Below are 23,900 nucleotides of genomic sequence, written 5' to 3' on the forward strand. Positions count from 1 at the left end.
CTCAAAAACCAGCAAATTCTCATTAGGGCTATGCCTCAATTTATAGAGTTTACATCAAGCATCAAATCCCCTTGATTTCTCCATGATTCACTCCCTGAATATCTCCACCTCTTGCCTGATTCTCTCCACCTCTTCTCTTTTCCCTGATTATCTCCCAGAATAACTCCACACTCCTAAATTCCCTCATGCTACCCATTATTCTCTCCCAATAGATTCTTCTCACCTTTTCACAGGTTCTTTCACAATTACATCTCCTCTTTTACAGCCTCTATCCAAGAGCTTGTTCCCACACACACCCTATTCACTTGTATATTTCAACAAGGAAGCGGTACGAGGGTAAGAGCTTCAACTACTATTCCCTATTTGTGTTGGTGACTACACCCTTGTCGGGAGCTCTACGGGAGGCGCTGGCAATGATCTCTGATTGAGGAGCTTTCTTCGCGGGAATAAAGCTATAAGGCAACTATACTGTCCTATCAGGCTTGATTTTTCGTGGACGAAAACGCGTTTCGGGCGCGTCTGGACCTCCGTTTTTCAGAAAGCAGGCGATTTCGAGCACTACAGGTAAGTCATCGATTCCCTGCTCTGCAGAACTCTGTTTTAAGAACTGCAGGAAGACAGATTGACTGTGTAGACACTGTGGGTGCTGCAAAGAGGTCAACAGTTGCCATTGGGTACATTGAAGTCACTGGTTGTGACATTTGAGAGTATTACAATACCGCTGCAGAAAATACAGCAGTTTATGCAGGACAAACCAGAGTGCTGTTTCTGGTAAAATTGTGTGTTTGGCAAGATGTCAAATGATGGGATAACCCAGATTGTGGCTGAGAAGCTTGATAAGAATAACTTCCATGCTTGGAGGTTCAGGTTGACGAATTTCCTGATGGGAAAGGGCTATTGGGACTACATAGAAGGTGAGCATAAAGAGGCACTATAGATACCGGACATAAATCCGACTGCTGCAGATATGAAAGAGTTTAAAGACTGGAACCAAGGAGCCAGGAAAGTTATGTATTAGCTCTCCACCATTAGTATACAGGACACCATGATTGGGCACATTCAGGATGCCAAGTCCCCCAAGGAGGCGTGGGACACCTTGGTAAAGCTCTATGAAACAAATACCAAGGCACGTAAGATACAGTTGAAGTATGAACTTCATACTGTGGAAAAAAAGAGCATGTCTGTGAATGACTATGCATTGAAGATAAAGGGTATTGTGGAATCCCTTGCATCTATTGGTGTGTCAGTAGATGATGATGATAAGGTGGAAGTCTGTCTACGTGGTCTTAGGCCACAATACAAGGCGTTCAAGACGTCTATTCAGACTCCGGAAAACATTCCCAACTTTACTTACAAATTTGGTGTCTATGCTGATTATAGAAGAGAAGAGCTTGGGTGAAGACCAACAGTCTTCACAAAGCAAAAATAGTTCAGAGCAACAGGCCTTCTACACAAGTTCATGAAGAGGACGAGGTAGAGGAGGCCGTGGACGCAGTCAAGGAGGTGGCCGAACAGGTAATCAGAATTATGGCCAGCAGCAACAACAACAACAGTCCCAGAATACACAACAACAACAACAACAACACGCAGGTAGAAGAGGTAGATTCAGAGGCAGGGGGAGTCAAAGAGGCCGTGGAAATTGGCAAAGGCAGTATAATGATGCACGTGAATGCTATTATTGTGGTAAGCCTGGACATGTGCAGGCAGAATGTTATAAGAAGCAGGCTGACATGCAAAATGGAAAAGTGTAGCAGAACAACTATGCATCCTCAAGCAGAAACAATGAGGATAATGAAAGGTTGTTTGTTATGCAGCATGTCGTGAATGCTATGTCTGAAAACGTTGAAGCAGCACAAAAAGATAATGTATGGTATGTGGATTCACATGCTTCGAACCACATGACAAGTCATGGGGAGTGGTTCAAGGAGATGAAAAACCTTGAAAGACTAGGTTTTGTGGAAACAGGGGATGACACTGCTCATCCAATTGCCCATGTTGGAGATGTGCCATTGTCTATGCAGGATGGCAAAGTGAAGTACCTTGCAGATGTACTTCACGTTCTGAACATAACAAAGAATCTGGTGTCAGTTGGCCAGATGATTGAGCAGGGTTTGCAAGTTCGGTTTAACCCTGATGGTTGTTATGTTGGACTTTAAAGACAAGTGCAGGTTGGTTGCAAAAGGCAACAGAGTGGGCAGAATGTTTACGTTGAATGTAGACATGCCTGAAATGAGTGCTGCGATGTTTGCAAATGGTTCAGGAATTGTTGCAGACACAAACATTTGGCATAAAAGAATTGGACATGTGAATGTGCAGAGAATGAAGTCTATGCAGACCAAAGGAATTGTGACAAGGCTGCCAAAATTTAAAGTGGAAGGTATGCAGAGAATATGTGAAGCATGCCAATTTGGAAAGCAAATTAAGCATGTATTTCCACGTAACAGATATGTGAGCAGAAATGCACTAGATGTTGTGCATTCAGATGTATGGGGTCCTACGAAGACCATGTCTATGGGAGGCTGCAGGTATTATGTGACATTCATTGATGACCACACAAGGAAAGTGTTGGTATATTTCATGAAGGAGAAGAGTGAGGTGTTCACTCACTTTCAAAATTTTAGAGTTTTGGTTGAAAAGCAAACAGGAAAATATGTAAAGTGCCTAAGGTCAGATGGAGGGGAGAGTACTTCTCCAATGAGTTCTCTGAATTTTTGAAGAAGAATGGTATTCGGAGACAGTTTACATGCAGATACACTCCGCAGCAAAATAGAGTTGCTGATTGAAAAAACAGGCACATTGCTGAGATTGCGCGAGCATTGATGGAAGAGAAAAATATGCCACATAGCTATTGGGCTGAGGCTGTTTCTACAGCAGTATACATCATGAACAGGACTCCAACTGCAGCCATACATGATGTAACTCCAGAGGAGAGGTTTACTGGCAGAAAACCTGATTTGTCTCATCTGAAAGTTTTTGGATGCATTGCATATGTGCATGTGCCAGATGAGCTGAGAACTAAGCTGGATCCAAAAGCTGAAAAATGTGTGTTTATTGAATATTCCCTTGAGAGCAAAAGGGATACAGGTGTTATAACCCTGTTACACGTGAGTTGAGGGTAAGCAAGGATGTTGTCTTTGATGAGATGAGCAGTTGGTATGCTGCTGAAAAAGAACCTGTTTTGGGGCTGATGTGAGTGGAAGTGTGGTTGCACAGAATGCAGATTAGCAATCACAGTCTTTGAGTGGACCAGGAGAGTCCTCATCTAGTGGGTCTGTTGATAGACCATGGAGTGGCAGGTTGCGTCATAATACCAGTCCTGCAAATGTGATTAGTACATCACGTAAAGGAAAAGAGAAAGTGGTTGAGCTCCTTGGTATGCCTGACATTTTTGCAGGGCATTCTCATGTTAATGGAGAGTCTAGTGGCTCAGATATGAGCCTTGATGAGGAGCTTGGGATCCCAGCTATATGAGAACTCCTGGTGTAAAGAAGGCTATGGAAGCCATGAATGAAAAGCTGCGAAGATCTGGGAGAGTGAAAAATCCTGTGCATAGATTTACCTATGATGGTTATGTGGCACATCACTATGCATATATGGCAAAGGTTGTGCAGGTTGTTGAGCCCACATGCATTGATGAGGTTGTTGGAAATGTGTGTTGGGAGAAAGCTATGGATGAGGAGATGAATGTACTATATGAAAATGAAACTTGGGACTTAGTGCAATTGCCTGAAGGAAAGAAAGCCATTGGATGCAAGTGGGTGTACAAAGTAAAACATAACAGTGATGGAAGCATAAACAAGTACAAGGCTAGATTGGTAGCCAAAGGATATGCGCAGACATATGGCATTGATTATGAGGAAACTTTCAATCACTGTTGCCAAGATGGCAACAGTGAGAGTTGTGATAGCAGTGACTGTGTCAAAGCAATGGTCTTTACATCAGATGGATGTAAAGAATGCATTCTTGCATGGGGATTTGCAAGAAGAGGTGTATATGTTACAGCCACCTGGTTATGAGGATGTGGGTCACCCCGAGCATGTTTGCAGGTTGAAGAAAGCCTTGTATGGCTTAAAGCAAGCAACAAGAGCATGGTCTGACAAGATTTCTGAATATCTTGTCACTATTGGCTTTCATGTAGCCAATGCAGATTTCTCGCTGTATGTGAGACATGGTGATAGAGGGGTTGTGCTTATTGTCATCTATGTAGATGACTTGATCATTACGGGGGACCATGATGCAGAGATCTTTGACGTAAAGATCTTGCTCAGACAGAAGTTTGAGATGAAGGATCTGGGGGAGCTCAGATATTTCTTGGGCATTGAGGTGATTAGGTCACCACATGGTATTGGATTACTGCAGAGACAGTATGGCTTGGACATGTTGTCCAAGTATGGTATGACACAGGCTGTAAGCCTATCTCATTGCCATTGGATATCAGAATGGCAAGTTGAGTGCAGATTCAGGAGAGATTATGGAGGATCCTACTATGTATAGATGCATAGTAGGAAGCTTGATATACATGACGATCACCAGGCCAGATTTGAGCTATGCTGTTGGGTTGGTGAGTCAGTTTATGCAGGTTCCACGGAAATTGCATTTGGATGCATTGAGACGCATACTGAGGTATGTGAGGTCTACTTTGCATTGTGGACTATTCTATGAGACTGGGACAGAGATATGTGTACATGGATACACAGATGCTGATTGGGCTGGTAGTATCTCAGATAGAAGATCTACCAGTGGATTCATGTTTTCTTTGGGGAGTGCTGCTGTGTGACTTGGAGCAGCAACAAGCAGCCTACGGTTGCTCTATCCAGTACAGAGGCCGAGTACAGAGGAGCTGCTATGGCAGTATGTGAGGTAGCTTGGTTGAGAAAGCTACTTGCAGATTTGGGTCTATCAGTGGATAGACAAGTTGTCATTTTCTGTGACAACATTAGCAGTATACAGTTGGCCAGGAACCCAATCCTTCATGCTCGTACAAAGCATATAGAGGTCCACTACCACTTCGTCAGAGAGAAGGTCTTGGCAGGAGACCTTGACCTTGTTTATGTCAACACAGAGGATCAGGTAGCTGACATCTTCACCAAAGCGTTGGGTACAGAGAAGCTCCGCAGATTCAGGGCTTCGTTTGGTGTACATGAGATGGAGTTGAGCTCGAGGGGGAGTGTTGAGATATCGAGCTCGTCTAGTGAGGCAGTGGACACTGATGACCCGCCTGGGGGGGCCCCACACTTACACCACTGGCATGGTTGGTGAGATCATGGGTGATATGCGGCCAGTGGGATGACAGGCTGTGTGACAGCCATTCTAGAGACTGGCATAGTTATAGCACCAGCTCATTTAGTTGGGTTCACACTATAGAGAACCCATGTATGTATTGGTTGAGTACCTTTCATATTGTGTGTACTCTTATCTTGTATATGGTGTGTTGAGTGTTGAGTGAAGAAGAAGAAGATTTTCAGCCTCTCACCTTGTGTGTTCTCTATTAGGGTTTTGTGAGTGTGTGTGTGCTTTGCAAGAGCTCAAGCTCTCTTCCCCCCTGCATCTTTTCAGTCTTCCGTACTGCCTCGATATCATTTCAACAACAAATTTAAGAAGCAATACGGAGACTTAGGAGCACATCAAGAACAGTATAACAATGCTCTTATCACCCCTCTGGAAGTAATAAATGAGCGCATAAGAAGCTGTTGCTTGCAAATCATGACATAGATGACCTATAAAATAAAAAATAAAAGGGGTCAAAATCTACAAATTTACGAAATAATCTCACGGCTTAAGAACCTTCACTTTCACAATTTAAGCCTCGATTAAGACATCTCACACATTAACCTTTTTCAATAATCTTCAATAGCCATTATAGCTTATTGCTTATTATTCTTTTGGCTAAATTAATGTAGCAGCTGCTCCATAAGTAAATACCCATACTCATGCACTGGAGAACATTTGCACCAAAGCCTCACCATCAACAACTTCTAGGTACATCTCTGGATGGGGGGGCCATGGTGGGCGAAAGTCTGGTCAATGATACAACCCATCACCTAGAATTTTTCTTCAAATTATAAACCTCTCTAAATGACGCCACCATCTTCACAAATCAATGATCTTCAATCCTTAGTGAAGATATCTATATTAGCCTCGCAAGTTAACATAATTATTTCAATCCTCACCCCAACAAGTAGCTACTTCAACACAAAGCTGTTCAATCCTCACCCCAACAAGTAGCTACTCAATTCTTGTACTTCATGTAAATCTCCTTCTAAGAGCACTTAATTATGCATAAAAACATAACAAACACATGGGCAGAAGAAGATAGGATCAAGTCCTACTCAACAACATTTGACAAGAATCTTGCCATACAAAGGGACATCATCTCACAAGCCAATTACTTCAAATGAAGAATGTCGCTTCAATGAATCAAATGAGGAATTGAGAATCACCATCTCGTTCTCAGATGATTAAGTCTATGTTCCTCCGGATCCTTCTCTCTCTTCTCTCCCATTATTAACATCTCTTAGTGTCCCCACTAACAAAAATCACATGTAACTTTGCCGATGATTCCCGAAAACAAAGTGGGCCAAAAAAAAGGGCTCACACAAAAATAAAAATGCAATCATTCGCAAAACCCCCCACCCCGTTAGGAATTCCAAATACACAACTAACCTCTTCATTCATTAAATAGCTTTTCTTTTTTCCTCCAGAGGAACAAAGACCATTGAATGTCATTCAATATCAAAGCCATCAACAAGCTTGCTCATTCTCCCCACACAAAGGTCTTCAACGTGATCATGCGGACATGATCGCCATCAGGAAGAGGGGAATGCTAATCCAATTCTAGGATTAACAAGAGCTAGCGCCATTATCTTACATCGTCATACATTCAAGATATAAAGGAATAGTGTCCAAAGCTACAACTTGGATGAGCGCCCGTAATGGTGTGACGGAGTATTAATGGTGATTCCTGCTTCAAGTGCGTGTGATAGTAAAATAGGATGAAGTCCTAAGTGATGTACTTCATGGATATATTATGAGAGTAGTCATTGTAATAGCATTAGGCCTCTTATGAGCCTAAAGTGCCCGGTTGGCCATAGTTTAAGTGAGTGTGAACACTTATGGCCATGTATATAAGTGAAATTCTCTCATAATACAATATACTCTCCCATTGTGCAATTGAGTTTTGCTCTTACTAATCCTCTTGCTAATCCCTCTCCCTATTTCATGATAGTGAGTGTTTGTGAGTGAAGTGAGGTGAGAGGAGGGATGAGGACCCGTAGTGCAACGCGACGGTGTAACAAGGAACTTGAGGCTGTGCTTATCCTTGCATTGACACCTAATTTCAATTACCTGCATCCCTATTGCCAACATCCCTATTACCTTCTAAATGATAGGATACACACCTCTCGGCTCTCTCCTCAATTAAGGACATTGAGGAGCTATATGGGCCCTCTCTCCATAGTTGTAGCATTGGAAGTGCTCCATTCAATTCCTCAGTGGCCTCTCTCCTTGTGGGATTCTCACTTGGTTTTGAATGATCTACATAGCAAGATTAAGATTCTCAATTTGCTCAGTCAATCTTTGAATCTCTTGATGCAGACCATCTTGTCCTCTATTTGGCTCCACAATCCTTGGAGCCTCTACACGAAGCTCTCTTTCTACATGGTCGTATTGAACCTTCTTGCATGTTTCTATTTCCTTTTGAACTAGCTCTTTTTTTCTCACCATCTTCTTCCATTGCTCCATGGACAACCTGACTACCTCTACATAAGTTTCAGGATCCTTACGCTCCACCTTTTCCTTAATAGCTCCATGTAACAATCCTATAAATTTATCTTTTTTCATGAAGTCTGGTGGCACTTGATTTTTTCCCAAAACCCATAAAATCTTCTCGATACCCCTTCAAATCTACTTACAAAGGCTAATATCTCTTCCTCTTCCCCTTAATACAACATACTAAGCTCTCTCGAAAGGTCTTCTAGGTTATCAACTTTCCCATACTAAGCTCTCTCGAAAGGTCTTCTAGGTTATCAACTTTCCCATACTTCCTTCTCAAATCATTTGTTAGTTGCTCCGATCACCCTTGTCCTCTTCTGCTAGCACATCCTCATACCATTCCCTAGGTTCTCCTTTCAAGAGTAACCCTACCATTCATAAATTGTAGGCGTCATCATCCCTATTGTTTGCTAAGAGATCCTAACTCTATCCTTCTTAGAAATCTATCCACATCCTCACCCCTCTCCTTTGAACAACTCATACCCTACACCAGCCACCATTGGTCTTAAGGTGACCTGTAAAGTGGTTTCTAACCTGATGATCAAACCTCTAACACAAACCTTCTCTATCCTCAATGAGGCACCAAAACATGTGGGACTTGCCCTTTAAACTTAAATGCCTCTATAGCTAGCCAAGATTTATCTCATAGTCACAAGTGGAACAAGACTAGACAACCATTCAGACCAGCACAATTCTTTCTCTCCTCAATCTAAAAGGAACTACCTTTGACATTCAATGATATCTGTACAAGTGAAACCTTGTGTTGGTGGGAGAAAGTCAGAGAGTTTTTAATTACATCTTGCACAATACTAAAAGCAAACTATCTAATTTGAAGTTGACATTATATATATTTTGAAGTTACAATGTCTACCAAGCCACACTTTGTGATTACAATTGGATCAAATGAGATCTTCTTCTTCACAAAACTCAGCATGCAAGATCTCCTCAGGTAGATGTGATAGGTGAAGGTTTCCCATCCATTCGGGGAGCTTAGCATTACAAACCATTCACATTCAGTCCTCAAGGAACCAATCACCTCCACGATGAATTCAATGCAAACAATATTTTAGACACGTGGTTCAAGAACCAAAGATAAAATAATGGTAGTCATCTTGATCTCCAAACAAACCAACATGAGGAACAAAATTAAATATGTAATGTTTGTGTTGTCTTCTAACCGATCTCAAACCCACCCAAACCATACAATCAAAGTAGAACTATTTTTAAACTCACTCAAAATTGGGGTAGCATAGGCCCAACTCTCCAACAAAACCAACTCACACTTTCCTTGACTCACTCACTTACAAGGGTACAATGATCTTACAAAGTGATAAAAACATTATACAATGATTGTGGCATGGGGATGTCAAATCTCACAAACTCTCTAAAAAGAACTGATTATGACAAAACAACACCGCATAATGTCCACAACAACACAAGAAAAAGTGACACAAAGCTTCGGATCAAATTTGTTGACTTGCCATTATTTTAACAAGGTTTAGCATATTACTCCTCTTTCACAAGTATGATGGGTTCTCCAAAGTGGTAGAAGAAAAGAAGTATTTCCTATCTTAAAACAACACACAACTTTAGATAGCTGTAAAAACCTTGAGATAGCTTCACCTTCTTTTAACTTCTAAGCTTTCATTTATTACCATCTTGGAAAATCCTCAAAAAAACCTTAGATAGCAGCTCCACCTCTTCTTTAAATCATCCTAAAATAAGCTTTATAAAGATCACCTAAAAGCCCAAAGAAGATTGGGTAGGCCACTTGCAACAAAGGAGATTGCCTTGTGCGAAGAAAACTGATTGAGAGCAAGGCCTGCAAATGTCTAGCCAAAATTTTCTTCTGATTTCTCTTCTTGATGCACGTTGGTGTTCATGGTTGTGCTCTCACCCTCTCTCACACGCTCCTCTCTCAACGCAGTCTCAATAGAATGATGGAATCAAGGTTTGCAGAAGAGTGAGGTTTAAAGACTATGATGGGAAGGATGATAACCGCCATAGACTCAAGCTAGCTAGCTAGGTGAAAACTCTTAAACTCATGCTCTTTATCTCCTTTCAGTCCTTACATAGCGTTGATTCTGACTTTTTCGTACTTGCCTTTCTATCCTCACTTCTTGATTCTTCTAGTGATGATTATGCACCATGACCCTGTTGCGAGCTCAAGCAATCATCCTGCTTCTATTCCCAGCTGGGGTTGCCTGCAAAACTGCCATAACTCTCAAAGGATCGTAAGTTGACACCCATCACCACCATAATTCTCCAGGTGAAAAAGGCCTTTAACTTTTTCCCCCCGATTTTCTTTGAATATTGGCTCCCATGCTTAAATTCAAATCAACCTTTTTCCCTTACAAGTTAAATGCCTATATATTGATCCACTAATTGTTCACACAAACATTGGTTTCTACCTAGCATCAATGAGCATTGGGCTTTGAAGCTCATAGCAATACTTTTGCAAGAGGAGGAAGAGGCGTCATAAGAAATACAAAACCTCGTACTTGAACTTGACCTTAATCTTCCTAGAGTTTAGAGGTTGGGATTAAAGTGTCCATTTCAATCAAAATGATACAAGCTCAACTTTACTCATGGTGTGAAGACAATATCATGACCTTTGATTTGTTAGGCCAACCTCCAGTATAATATTATCCTTTTAGCGGATTCCTTTTACAAAGACCATGAGCATGCCATGTTTAGGACACTTGAATAAAAAAATCCATATGCAAACAAACCCCCTGAATTACAAGTTCTTTGTGCTTGAGTATGTGTTGGAGGCATATTTAATTCTAGGATATAAATGGATCGGTTTGCCATCCTTGAAGTCTAACTACAACATTATTAAGAGAGATCCAACTTTTATTGGAGGGAGCACCAAGATAACTTATCTACAATAATAAAATCTATTGTAGGTTGTTGATCTATGAAAGAAAAGTTCATGTAAAGAAGAATGGCAATCATCCTTGACGATATACATGTGTTGGAATGATTCATGTACAATTTCAACAATGCTCTTTGAAATATGGATAAATCACAATTATAAATTTTTAATTATGTTTGTTGATCTATGAATCTATTGTAGGATATAAATGGATCGGTTTGCCATCCTTGAAGTCTAACTACAACATTATTAAGAGAGATCCAACTTTTATTGGAGGGAGCACCAAGATAACTTATCTACAATAATAAAATCTATTGTAGGTTGTTGATCTATGAAAGAAAAGTTCATGTAAAGAAGAATGGCAATCATCCTTGACGATATACATGTGTTGGAATGATTCATGTACAATTTCAACAATGCTCTTTGAAATATGGATAAATCACAATTATAAATTTTTAATTATGGATAAATCTATTGTAGGTTGTTGATCTATGAAAGAAAAGTTCATGTAAAGAAGAATGGCAATCATCCTTGACGATATACATGTGTTGGAATGATTCATGTACAATTTCAACAATGCTCTTTGAAATATGGATAAATCACAATTATAAATTTTTAATTATGTTTTTAAAATTTTCATTTTTATTACTTTAAGTACGTCTTTACATTATTAGCTCTGGTTGTGTTTTTTGTTTAATAAATGTTATAAAAGTGTTTAAGATGTCTTATTAACTCTTTAAGAGTATATTGAGTTAGATTAAGTATATTCTATTTGAGTTACATTTTCATGATAATTTTTAATTTTTATTTATTATTCTTATATTTATGTAAATCACTATATAGAAAAGGGTTATTGTTTTTCTATATAGATAAACTCACTAGATAGATTTGCTATATACTAAACGATCTAATGTTGATAAAATACTCTATAGACAATGCTTGGCTTTTCTATATAGACAAAATTACTATATAGTAGTTTATTATGTAAAGTAGTTAAACTACTATATAGAAAATTAGAAAAATTTACTATATAGTATTTTATTATGTGATCTACATAAACTACTATGCCAATTAGGAAAATTTACTATATAGAACTTTATTATCTAATCGACATAAACTACTATATAGTCAATTAGGAAAATTTACTATATATATTTCCTATGTAGGAAAATTTTGTCTGCAGATAAAACTTTCATATTTCCTATGATACAAAAGGCACATCTGCAAACATGGACTCAGTTTCAGATGGTGCATTACCACAAGATAGCATACCTCCTACATAGGAACAAACAAAGTGGGATGGAAGAGATGTGCAAGCACATGCGTTGCGTGCTTTGTCAGTTAAGAGGAGTATCATTCCTCACATTTAGTCATGCACGATTGCTAAACATGCTTGGGATGCACTTGTGTCATTGTACTAGGTACGTGTATGAAGCATGTGTTGCCTATATACACAAGCAATTGGAGTTAGAGCATATGGATGATGGAGACTCCATGGATAATTTTACATATGTTTTGAATAGGTGTCCAAAAAAGCCTTTGCATACAACTACGCCTTTTGAAGCTTGGAATGGCAGAAAGCCCTCTGCTATGGATCACTTATGCAATTTTGGTTGTCTTGCTTATGCACTTGTGCCTGAGCAATTTCGCAGCAAGCTTGATGATAAGGCTGTTAAATTTTTTGTGGGATACAGCCTGGAAAGTAAGGGTTACCAGCTCTATCATCCTGCTACCAAGCGGTTTCTTGTGAGTAGAGATGTTGTGTTTGTGGAAGATGCAACTCAGCCCTTGCTTTCATGTAATAAATAGCAAAATGTATGTTCGTAGGATTTATTCGACACTCTCCTTCCATTGTTCAATGCAAGACACATTGATATAGAGCATTTGGGTAACCCAAGGAATGCTGAAAATTATCCCACACAAGCTACAAATCAGCATGTTTTTCAGCCCATAGATCATCCTATTGATGAGGCAAATGTGGATGATGCATTTCATGAGGAAAGAAGGAAAAATGTGGAGTCAAAAAGTATGACAAAATGCCTGGTGGTGCAAACACTACGTGATAACAAATTGGCCACTCCTTTGCCTAGTAGAACAAGTACAGGCTCTCATCATGCATCTCATGTTGATGCAGGTTATGCTATAATTGCCAGTTTATGTGATGAAGGGGAACCTGTCTCCTTTGATGAAGCAAAGGAATCTGAAAATTGGATGAGTGCTATGCAATCTGAGTATGATTCGATACTCAAAAATGGTAGACTTACCTCTTGGTAAGAAGGGCATTGGTACAAAATGGGTTTACAAAGCTCTCAAATGTAGAGATGGAAATGTTGAGTGATACAAAGTTAGTCTTGTTGCAAAAGGTTATGCACAAGATAAATGCATTGACTATGGTGAAACCTTTGCACCCACATCATATGAATACCATGCGGACGGACTGTCATTACATTTACAACACATAAAGTTGGAATGTACATCAATTGGATAAAAAAACTGCTTTCTGTTGAAATATACAAGTGAAAAGGGTGTGTGCGGGAACAAGCCCTTAGCAAGAGGCTGTAAAAGAGAATCTGTAAATGTGAGAGAACCTATGAAAAGGTGATAAGAATCTACTGGGAGAGAATAAAGGGTAGCATGAGGAGATTTAGGAGGTGTGGAGATATTCTGGGAAAAGTGAAGAGGTGGAGAGAATCAAGCAAAAGAGGTAGAGAGAATCAAGGATGAGGTGTCCCCCAAGAGGTAGGGGAGGTGGCACAAATCAAGGAGCAGATCATGGACAAATTTGTATAAATTGAGCTTGTGCTAATGAAGATCTAGCTAGTTATTATGTCAATCTCATGTCCACATTTTGCTTCTAATCACCATCTTTAATTGCTCTTTAATCTTGTATTAATCCTCACTTATGCCATTATGAAGTGGTTAATATTTGACCCACCATAGATCATTTCATTGCATTAGTGATGGTATCCATGTAAATTTTAACATGGTATCAGAGCCAAAGATCCATGCCCATCCTTGCTTTAGCTTATCATTAATTTCTTAATCCATCATTTAGTGATTTAATCACTATTGCCTTCATTTCACCATAGCTGCCTCTGTACAGCCCTTTGAAGAAGCAGTCAATGCTCCTAAACCCCTTCACCATTCATCAAATCATTTGAGGGGGCTCATCATCAGGTCAGGACGACCTCCATCTCCAGCTCACAAAGTCTGCATCGCACGCAGGTCGACGCATTCTGAGTTTTCCCCAAAGCTTGTCAGAATCACTTCAAACATCAAATACATGCTACTCTGACCAAATTAGACCTCAAGAGAGAGTTCCCAAGGGTTTTCCAACGCTACGAACACGCCTGTGTGGTCAGAATCACGAACAATCATCGCCAGCACAACCGATTTCAGTGCTTAGTACTCACAGAAAGCAGTTGTGGTAATTTTGAGATTAAGCACTAACTATTATTTCTAATCTTGAGTTTATGGTGCTTAAGGTAATGCTAACTCACTACTAAATCTTTCCCCAAGAGCCCCTTGAAGTTGGATAAGTGCAAATTGATCAATTGAGTGCTCCAAGCACACCAATTTCTACACAGTGAGAGCAGAGATAAACCTCTGCTAAACACAAATTAATTGGGTCTAATCTCCATCAATTGGAAGCATTGGTGGTTCATTAGTGCCATTGGGGACTTGCTACAACCTTGTGTACCATCAAATCACAAAAGATTCCTCATTCGGAGCCCGATTGAGCTTCATCAAGTTGCTCTATTTTCTGCACTGTGAGCAAAAAATTGATCCAAGTAATTTGGTCATTAATTGGTTATAAATCTCATCATTTTAGATCATACAGGGTTTAAAAATTATATTTGGGTGTTGATATAACTCTAAAAATCATCATCTTGCATTTTCCCCTTGGTTAATGCCTGCAAATCACACTTAAATTCAAGTTATTTCACCAGCGAGTGTTCCATTTGGGAATGTGCATAAGAAATGAATGCTATATGCATTATGTATTGGGCACACATGGGTGATTACATCATTGTAAATATGGGATCAGACACTACCCTTGTCTAGAATAAGGCAAGAGGTAAGACCTCCCACATAGATTTGGGTTTGCATTGCATAATTAAAAAAATGACGCAATTTACACAAGATAAACATCAAAAGCACAAAAGATCTATCAACAATACATTAAAATATGTTGCTCACATGGAGCAAGAGCTGAAGGTCAAGCTCATGGCCCCAGCTCTATGAAAGAAGAAGAACATCTCTTTTCAAGAGGAGGATCAACACCGAGAAGAAAAGCTAGAGGAAGCATTGAAGGAAGACATGGACACGTGAAGAGAAGCTGCCACAACAAGAAGACTGAAAGAAGAGGAAGACATGGACGTGTGAAGAGAAGTTGCCACGACAAGAAGACTGAAGACAAGAGAAGACTAAAGACTGAAGACAAGAGAAGATGTGAGGCTCCAAAGAGTGAGGAGCCACGTGAAAATCTCTGAGAGAGAGAGAGAGAGAGAGAGAGAGAGAGAGAGAGAGAGACCCCACAACCCAATGTAACCTGCCCCAACAAAGTAAAACCACCTCTGAGCCACCGATGATGTAGGCCATGTGGTAGATGTATGTGTGAGCACTTTAGTCAAGGTCACGGGCACTTATAGTAGCCTTGGACACATAGAGAGAGAGAGTGTCAAGGACTATGAGTTTAGGGACTTGAGGCACTAGTCGCGGACTATCAAGTAAGAAGGAAACTTGGTATAGGGTCCAAGTGTGCTAGGATTGTTCACTTGAGGGGAGGTGTGCTAGGCACTGGCCGCGGACTATCAAGTAAGAGGGAAACTTTGTATAGGGTCCAGGTGTGCTAGGAGTATTCACTTGAGGGGAGGTGTTGAAATATACAAGTGAATAGGGTGTGTGCGGGAACAAGCCCTTAGCAAGAGGCTGTAAAAGAGAATCTGTAAATGTAATCTACTGGGAGAGAATAAAGGGTAGCATGAGGAGATTTAGGAGGTGTGGAGATATTTTGGAAAAAGTGAAGAGGTGGAGAGAATCAAGGAGGATGAGGTGTACCCCCAGATGTAGGGGGAGGTGGCACAAATCAAGGAGCAGATCATGGACAAAATTGTATAAATTGAGCTTGTGCTAATGAAGATCTAGCTGGTTATTGTGTCAATCTCATGTCCACATTTTGCTTCTAATCACCATCTTTAATTGCTCTTTAATCTTGTATTAATCCTCACTTATGCCATTATGAAGTGGTTAATATTTGACCCACCATAGATCATTTCATTGCATTAGTGATAGTATCCATGTAAATTTTAACACTTTCTTGAATGGATATTTGCATGAGGAGGTCTATGTATCTCACCCTCATTGTTTGTTCAGAAAAGTCTAGAATCAAAAGTATGCAGATTGAAGAAAGCTTCATATCGTCTTAAGAAAGCTCCCAAATTAAGATACATGCATACTTGGTTGCATAGGGTTTTTGCAATAGCCCAACTAATAGTACCCTCTATATTAAGGGAACTAAGGATGTTTTATTAGTCATCGTGTTATACGTTGATGACATGCCACTCACATACCCTGATCATGATCATATTTTAGCTTTTATAGCTGATCTAGAGAAGTCTTTTGAGATGTCAGATCTTGGACCATTGCACTATTATTTGGGCATTGAGTTTTGGCAGCGTAATGATGGCATTGTTATGCTACAGAGGAAATACATAGATGTATTGTTGAAGAGGTTCAATCTTAAAGACTGTACACCTATGGCTACACCTATGGAGCCAGGTTTACAACTAAGTCTTGAAGATGCAGGTGATTTTTTTGATGTTGGCCCCTATTAAGAAGCTATTGGATACCTTATCTTTGTGTGTAACATCAAGCTTGACATTCTGTATGTGGTCTCAATTTTGAGTAGATTTATCACATAGCCCAGGCACAAAGCATTGGCAGTCTGTCAAATGGGTGTTCCATTACCTAAAGGGCACTAAGCACTTTGGGTTATTTTATCCCACAGGGGGGTAAATCACAGCTACATGCATTTACATACTGAGACTAGGCTTGATGTTATGACACAGAAGTGTCCACGAGTGGTTTTTTATTTCACCTTCGTGATTCATGTATATAATGGCTCAACAAGAAGAAATCCACCATGCCCAGTTCTAGCTGTGAAGCTGAGTACAGGGCAATGTTTACAGCTATAGTTTGAGAGAAGTTTGAAGCTTTTCGCAAAGCTTTAAACTTACTTCCCTTTGGGGACTAGTCTAGGCTCCCTATCACAGTCCAAAGAGCTTGGCACATCTCTGTACTTCTAGTGCCAGCTCACCCCTTGTTCACATCATCACTCTGAGGGGGGATTTGTAGCCATATTTGGTAGTGATGTGTGTGAACACACATCAACACACTAGGACTTGTTGGGGCACTTTTTCCCTCTTTAGGAGGATTTTTACCCCATGCTAGTATACACCTATCTTGGGGTATACTTATCATCTTTGTACAGTAGTACACATTCATTATCTATCTATCATCTCATTGTGTTCTCTCTTGAGCTTCTCCACTGTGTGTGTGTGCGTGCGCGCGCGCGCACGCACACATTCGTGCATTAACCCTATTTCCAACAGGATTCCCTTCACAAAGGACATGAACACGCCATGTTTGGGACACTTGAACAAACAATCTGCATACAAACAAATCCCCTATATTATAACTTCTTTGTGCTTGACTATGTGTTGGGGGGGATATTTAATTCTAGGATGTGAATGGATTGTTGCCACCCAAGCTATGCTTCACTTTAGTAATACATTAAATTTGAAGATTAACATCATAGAGTCGGTGAGTGGTACCATTTTGTAACAATGAATATCCAACACTGAATGATCTCTATGATGCTCAATGCAAAAGACGACTAGCTTCCTTCCATAAATCTCCTCTACATGAGGACATGAATCACAACATGTGACACACATTGTTGTCAAATAATATTAATCCACAAAAGAAGTTATTCTTATTTCAAGTCAAACACGAGAATTCTTGGATTATTGTTGTGACTTAAACTATATTTCTTCACGAGAATACATTTTAGTATTTTGAAAAATACACTTATGATTCATCTTATAACAACAGTATTAAGGGGAGGAACTTAGGATAAGACACATTATCACGTATTAAGTTTAGCAGGTGCTCAACTAATGTATTGATACTTTTGATGATTGCAATGTGGATAAAAGTGTATATTGTCAGACACAGGAAATGTTTTCCAACGTGTGAAAATGTAAGTGGTTGGAGATTTTACTGTGTGAAAAACAACAAGAACTTTCACACGTGTCAAAACCGATTTTTCATTCTCATAATGTGAGAATTGCAACATTCACACCAACAAGAAGGAATAAAACCATGGGAGCTAAAAACAAAAAGTAGGAAAGATTCTCACACATTGGAGGTGTTAAAAAGCTTTTGAGGTAGAATTAAGCCTAAAACTTCCGGTGATAAGGATCCACAATCACGAAGTGAGTGCTCCCAGTAATTGTGAGATCAAGGTTGAGGAGCATTATCATCTTCTTGGATGCTTTCTCTACTTCAAGTGAGTGAAGCAGTTCTAGTAAAGCCACTCATCAATCATAGTAACAAGGGGAGGTTTGAGGGGAGCTGTGGGCAACCCAAACAGACATCCATGTGCCTGGCCAGATGCCCAAGGAAAGGTGCCCATGAGAGGGCTCGACTAGGGGCTAATTTAAGGCATAACTGGTCAGCCTCACAGGTCTGCCAGCCGCCCTCCAGCACCTACAAAAGAAGGGGGCTGGGCCCTCCCATGTCATCATAGTGAAAGCACATCACTTCAAGGCAGTCCATTCCATTGGTGGTTTTGAAATCTATGTATGGCCCCAAGAGAAAGGAAAGTTTAGAAAATGATCTTGGCATCTTGCACATGCCTGCCTGCTAATACCCATTTGGTGTCGGTTATTATTCTGCCAAAGCACCGCATCCTTGATCTCCACAACGTTGGGTGCCCAGTGAGTAATATATGATTTGCACCTCTGTGGGTCAAGACACGCACTCGTAGCAGGCAATGAGCTTTGTTGTAGCCTTCGTTTCGTTGCTCATGCAAAGGCGTGTGGTGACACCAGGCTAGCCGCAGCCATGTTAACTTCCAAGAGAGTAGGTACATCTTCCATTGGCCAATTAAGTATGTTGCCCAGGCCCCACATTCTGCTTCGGGGCAGGGGCATGTGATGATGTATGGTTGGACTATGTGGTGATGAAAGTATCTAGCCGCAGACGATGACAGCTCAAGCTTGCAAGGGTTCAACAACAGAGGTTTGGAACGGTTATGTTCAACAACATAGGGATTTTGTGGTGTGAAGGCTTGTTTTTGATGCTGGGGTGGTTTCCCATGGCTACGAGCTATGGCTTTAACCATGGCTACCAAGGGAAGCTTTGTCTATGTTTGGCTATGGATATGAATATGGCTAGAAGTATGGCTATGGCTATGGCTATGGCTATGGCTATGGCCATGGATGTTCATGTGGATATGGATATGAAGTATTAATGGATATGGATGTGTTAACCTAGATTGGTACAGCTTTGGATATGGCTATCTCAGAGCTTTGGTGTTGCCAACTGAAAGGAATCCTTTCCCAGCACAATTTTTTGGTAATCGCATCATGCATTCCTTAAGCCTTGTGACTCCCACGCTGCCACAACTGCAAGGAAGCAGGACCACAGCTCTGGGTGTTGTGACTTTCCACATTGCAAGTCACCTATGATAAGAACACCCATTTCAATAGTTAATAATAACCCGTTAAACCAGTTAATAACCTCCAAGTCAGGCACATTTGGCATAAATATCTACCAACGCATTTCCAACAAGCTCTATTTCCAACTTTTTTCTGGAAACCCAACTTATATTTACTGGCCCTTTTCTGTGGCTCCTATGCTGCCTCAAGCGCTCAAGCAGCGAAAGCATTTGGACAGACCCTGCAGTGGCATAACGAATGAGTGCTTCATTACCATGCCCATGCTAAGCATATCTTGCAATAAGCATCTATCTGCATCTTGACTGAACACACGTCAAACACTTGTGCTGTTGCAAGAAAGCAGAATTTGGAATACATATCAACCATTTGCCAACAAGGTCTCTTTCCAATCCTTTCTTAGAAATCTTCACATGTATTTCTTGGCCCTTGCCTGTGGCTCCTATGGTGGCACAAGCTTTCAAGCTACAAACAAAGGTGACAGCATCTAATGAGACACTCAATTTGCACATTGATTCAAAACAGTTCAAGGCCTCCGTACCACACCTGCCTGTATTGGTCATATCCTGCAATTAAAGTATTCCATAAGAGTACATGTTGAACTCAATGCTCATCAAACACTCTGTTTACTTTTGCAAGTGAGCCAAATTTGGCATACATATCAAGCAGCATAGTGCCAACATCCAGATCTCTTTCTGCAACTCAAGTCCATCGTGTTTGTAAAGGCCCTCGTTTTGACCCACAATCATGTGCGGCATTATCTTAATCACGTGCTGTTATGTGCCACTCACCATATAGAGTACTGTTGTTATCACGCCAGATAACTACAAGCAGTTCAAGGTCATGTCCCTTGACATTCTGCTGGAAATCCTTAAAGAACATCTTCAGGGCTTGTGCAACCTGACTGGGCCTGGCTCAGTGTATGGCTATTGCCAGTTCTTGTTTGAATAACTGGACCATCATGACAGAAGAGAATTCATCGTGGGGGACTAACATATTAAACCAGTAAAACAAGGCTGTTATGATGCATTTTATACTACACACCACACAGAAGTGCCATGCCAAAAACTTGGCACATGACAGCCACCTCTTGACAGAACCTCCAGGTAGCACAGTCTTGAGCTCCTCGAGAAATTGATGGAAGCCCCATAATTACCACTTCTCCATTCATCGGATCACAAGCGAAAAAACAACCAGCCTTACCTGGCAGAGTCCTCCATTGCTTGAAGTAGTGAACCAAGTAAATTGTCCAACTACCATTGCACACATCTCTCTCATATTCCATTGGCCTGTTTCTGGATGGAAAAACTTTAATTTCCCTATGTCTTGTTACTTAAGTTGCAATAAAATACAGTACAAAATAAGGTGTGTCAAGAAGTTGGTGGTCAAATAAAGTAATCATTTTGAATGACTCATAGGCAAGAGTGACAGCCTAGCAAGATGATGACCTGCGGTGCATAACATTCTACTCCCTCTCTCTCACACATGTGTGCGCACATGCACACACACACGGCCCTTTCTACCATCACAGAAATTGCAAGGAAAAAACAATAATGAAAGAAATGCAGAACATGTTTTTGGTATATTAATATCAGCCTCAATCTGGCTTTGTTACAAGATTTTGGAGAAGCTCTCCCCTTTTTTCTTTTCATCCAAAAGAGTTCTTTTGCCTCAATTTGGCTTTGTTATACAAGATTTTGGAGCAGCTCTCCCGTTTTTTATTTTCATTCAAAAGAGTTGTTTTTTTCTTCTCTTTTCCTGGGGAGGTTTTCTCTTTCAACCAGTGTTTCTTTCCTCTCTTGGGTGCTGCTTTCTACCCATGCTTGGTTGCTGTACATGAGAAAATGGGTGCCGCACTGTCAGTTCAGTGGGCTGGCTGCCATCTCCAGACGGTGATTCCCCCATCACTGCCACCCAAGAAGAGCAAGCCCGCAGAACCTGTGTCCATCGCCCGGATGGGATCGGCAGTGAACAAGACGCCCCTCTCTGTGAATGAGGGCAATTCCAAGATGCGGACAGTGCTGTCACTGTAGGCACAGAACAGTATGGGTTTGCCTTGTTGGTCGAAAACCCCGCAGAGAGCCAGCACAGACGAGCATCTTTCTTTTGCAGATTGGAGTGGATAGGTGTACTGGAGCTGCAAGACTGGTGTGTGGGTGGAGGAGGATGTGTTGAGGCCCCATACCTTAAGGATGCCATCCAGAGAGGTAGAAATCAGATACTGATCCCAAGCGAGGAGTTTGGTTACAGGACCCTCGTGGCTTTGAAGCGCCTGCAAGCACTGACCCGTACTGAGGTCCCATACTCTGATTGTGCCATCCGTAGAGCCCGAGTAGAAGAGTTTGGTGCTGTCACAGGAGGGCTCCAAGGTTACGACGGACGCACTGTGACCGGAGAGGGAGGCAGTGGGAAGGAAGGAGGCCGTGGCAGGATCGAACCTCCAGACCAAGATGGCGCCCTTCTCCAGGCCCGCCATAAGCATGTCACCGGAAGAAGCCAGGGAGAGGACTTGGCCGGCGTGGGCGGCTTCGAGGCTCTGATGGGTATTTCTGCGGAGGTTACAGGCCCTCACCTCGTCGGGGAGGCCCAGGAAAAGCCAGTCAGGGTCAGAGTCACTGTTGAAGAGGCAACCCACAGTGCCGCTCACGGGGAGCACCTCTGTGCATTCTCCTGTGGTGCAATCCCATCCACGCAGCGTGGCGTCTTGCCCCGCTGTGTAGAGCTTTGTGGAACCCTGCGGGAGGGCGATCCCCGTCACGCAGTGCTGGTGGCCGGCGAGGCGGGTGAGGAAAACTGCGTCTTTCGTGGTGCTGGTGAAATCCAGCGTCTTCTGCCTCTGCTTCTTCCCGAGGTCGACCTCTTCCGCTGCTGGTGTAGGAGTGGGCCTGCGCCTGACTCGAGGGCCGAGCTGTTGCTGTTGCTGTGTAGCAGCCACCTCCTCTGCTGCTGCTGCTGCGGGTGGAGAGGAAACGGCGGGCATCTTCCCGAGGTCGACCTCTTCCGCTGCTGGTGTAGGTGTGGGCCTGCGCCAGACTCGAGGGCCGAGCTGTTGCTGTTGCTGTGTAGCAGCCACCTCCTCTGCTGCTGCTGCTGCTGCTGCTGCGGGTGGAGAGGAAACGGCGGGCAGAGTGTGAGCGAACTTGCAAGGTGACCTAGTGCAGCGACCTTGCAACCAGAAAGTGCAGACAGGAACGTCGCGTGGGTGGTACCTTCTCGGTGCTGCTGGTGCCGATCGCGGCGCAAAGGGATGAGGATGCTGCTGGTGGTGGTGATGCCTAACGGCGACAGCCATGGAACCCAGCAAGAGTGGGCGCGGCGATGAGGGAGGTATGGCTATGAAAGCAAAAGCAAGAAAGGCGGCGATGAGGGCAAGCAAAATACCTGAGAGCGATGAAAGGCGGCGATGAGGGCAAGAAACTCCTGGCAAGGGCGAGCGATGACGAAGGGCGGGAGATGAGGGAGGTATGGCTATGAAAGCAAGCAAAATACCTGAGAGCGATGACGAAGGGCGCGGCGATGAGCGAGAGCGAGGGCGAGGGATGACAAAGAGAGCCAAAGCGGGAGAGAGGGTTTTTATATCACAAAGCTTGCGCGTTGTACACGCTTTTTTTTTGCGCGTCCAGTGTCCTAAATTAATTTACACTAGTATCGTACCCGCGCATAGCTGCCGTCGACCAAGGTTCCAGAAAAGAACTATTCCCTCACTAGAACCATCTCTCTCGCGCACACACATGCACATGGCCCTCTCCCTCTCTCTCTCTCTCACACACACCGTACATACGCTAATGCGTTTGCATTAGCGTATGTACACACCGTACATACGCTAATGCAAACGCACACTCTCTCCTCCCAGACAAACTATCTCCTACATTGAAATTCTCTCTCTCTCTCTCTCTCTCTCACACACACACACACACACACACATACACATGCACACCCTCTTTCTCTCACATACACATGCACACACTCTCAAATGTTGAAACTCTCTCTCTCTCTCTCTCTTACACACACACACACACATGTACATGTGCTAATGCAAACACACACTCTTTCTCCCCACACACTCTCACACATAGACTTCCATGTCTCTGTCGTCTCTCTCTATGTGTTAGAGAGAGTTTTTATATGTGGGAGAGTGTGTGAGAGAAGAGAGAGCGTGTGTGAGAGAGAGAGTTTCTATATGTGAGAGAGTGTGTGTGAGAAGAGAGATAGCATGTGTGTGTGTGTGCACACACACACATACTTCTTTCTCATGCACATGTGCACACGCACACACACACATACACTCTCTCACGCACCCACATGTAAATATATATTATCTATAATATTATGTTTTATTATATTAAGAGACGTATACCTATATATACATATGCATTTATAAAATAAATAAACACATATACACATATATTTTTAATTAATATTAGATTTTTGCATGTGTCGTGCAAGTGTCTTGATTGTGTGTATGTGTTAGTGTGTATTTGTTGTGTGTGTATACATGGTGTGTATGT

At 41.8% G+C, this 23,900-nt stretch overlaps 1 protein-coding gene across 1 annotated transcript in view; it reads right to left on the reverse strand.

Annotated features, from left to right (window-relative positions):
* LOC147615469 (zinc finger CCCH domain-containing protein 17-like) overlaps positions 1 to 22,930 on the reverse strand; it is a 68,772-nt gene extending 45,842 nt beyond the window's left edge. The window contains exon 1 of the mRNA XM_086779572.1: positions 22,328 to 22,930. Within this exon, the coding sequence (XP_086635698.1) occupies positions 22,328 to 22,684 (357 nt within the window). The 5' untranslated portion in view covers positions 22,685 to 22,930. The remainder of the gene's footprint in view (positions 1 to 22,327) is intronic.
* Between the last annotated feature and the right edge of the window lie 970 nt (positions 22,931 to 23,900).

This window comes from Cibotium barometz, chromosome 40, assembly GCF_041138505.1.
Source record: "Cibotium barometz isolate CiBa-2024 chromosome 40, ASM4113850v1, whole genome shotgun sequence".
Classification (NCBI taxonomy): Eukaryota; Viridiplantae; Streptophyta; class Polypodiopsida; order Cyatheales; family Cibotiaceae; genus Cibotium; species Cibotium barometz.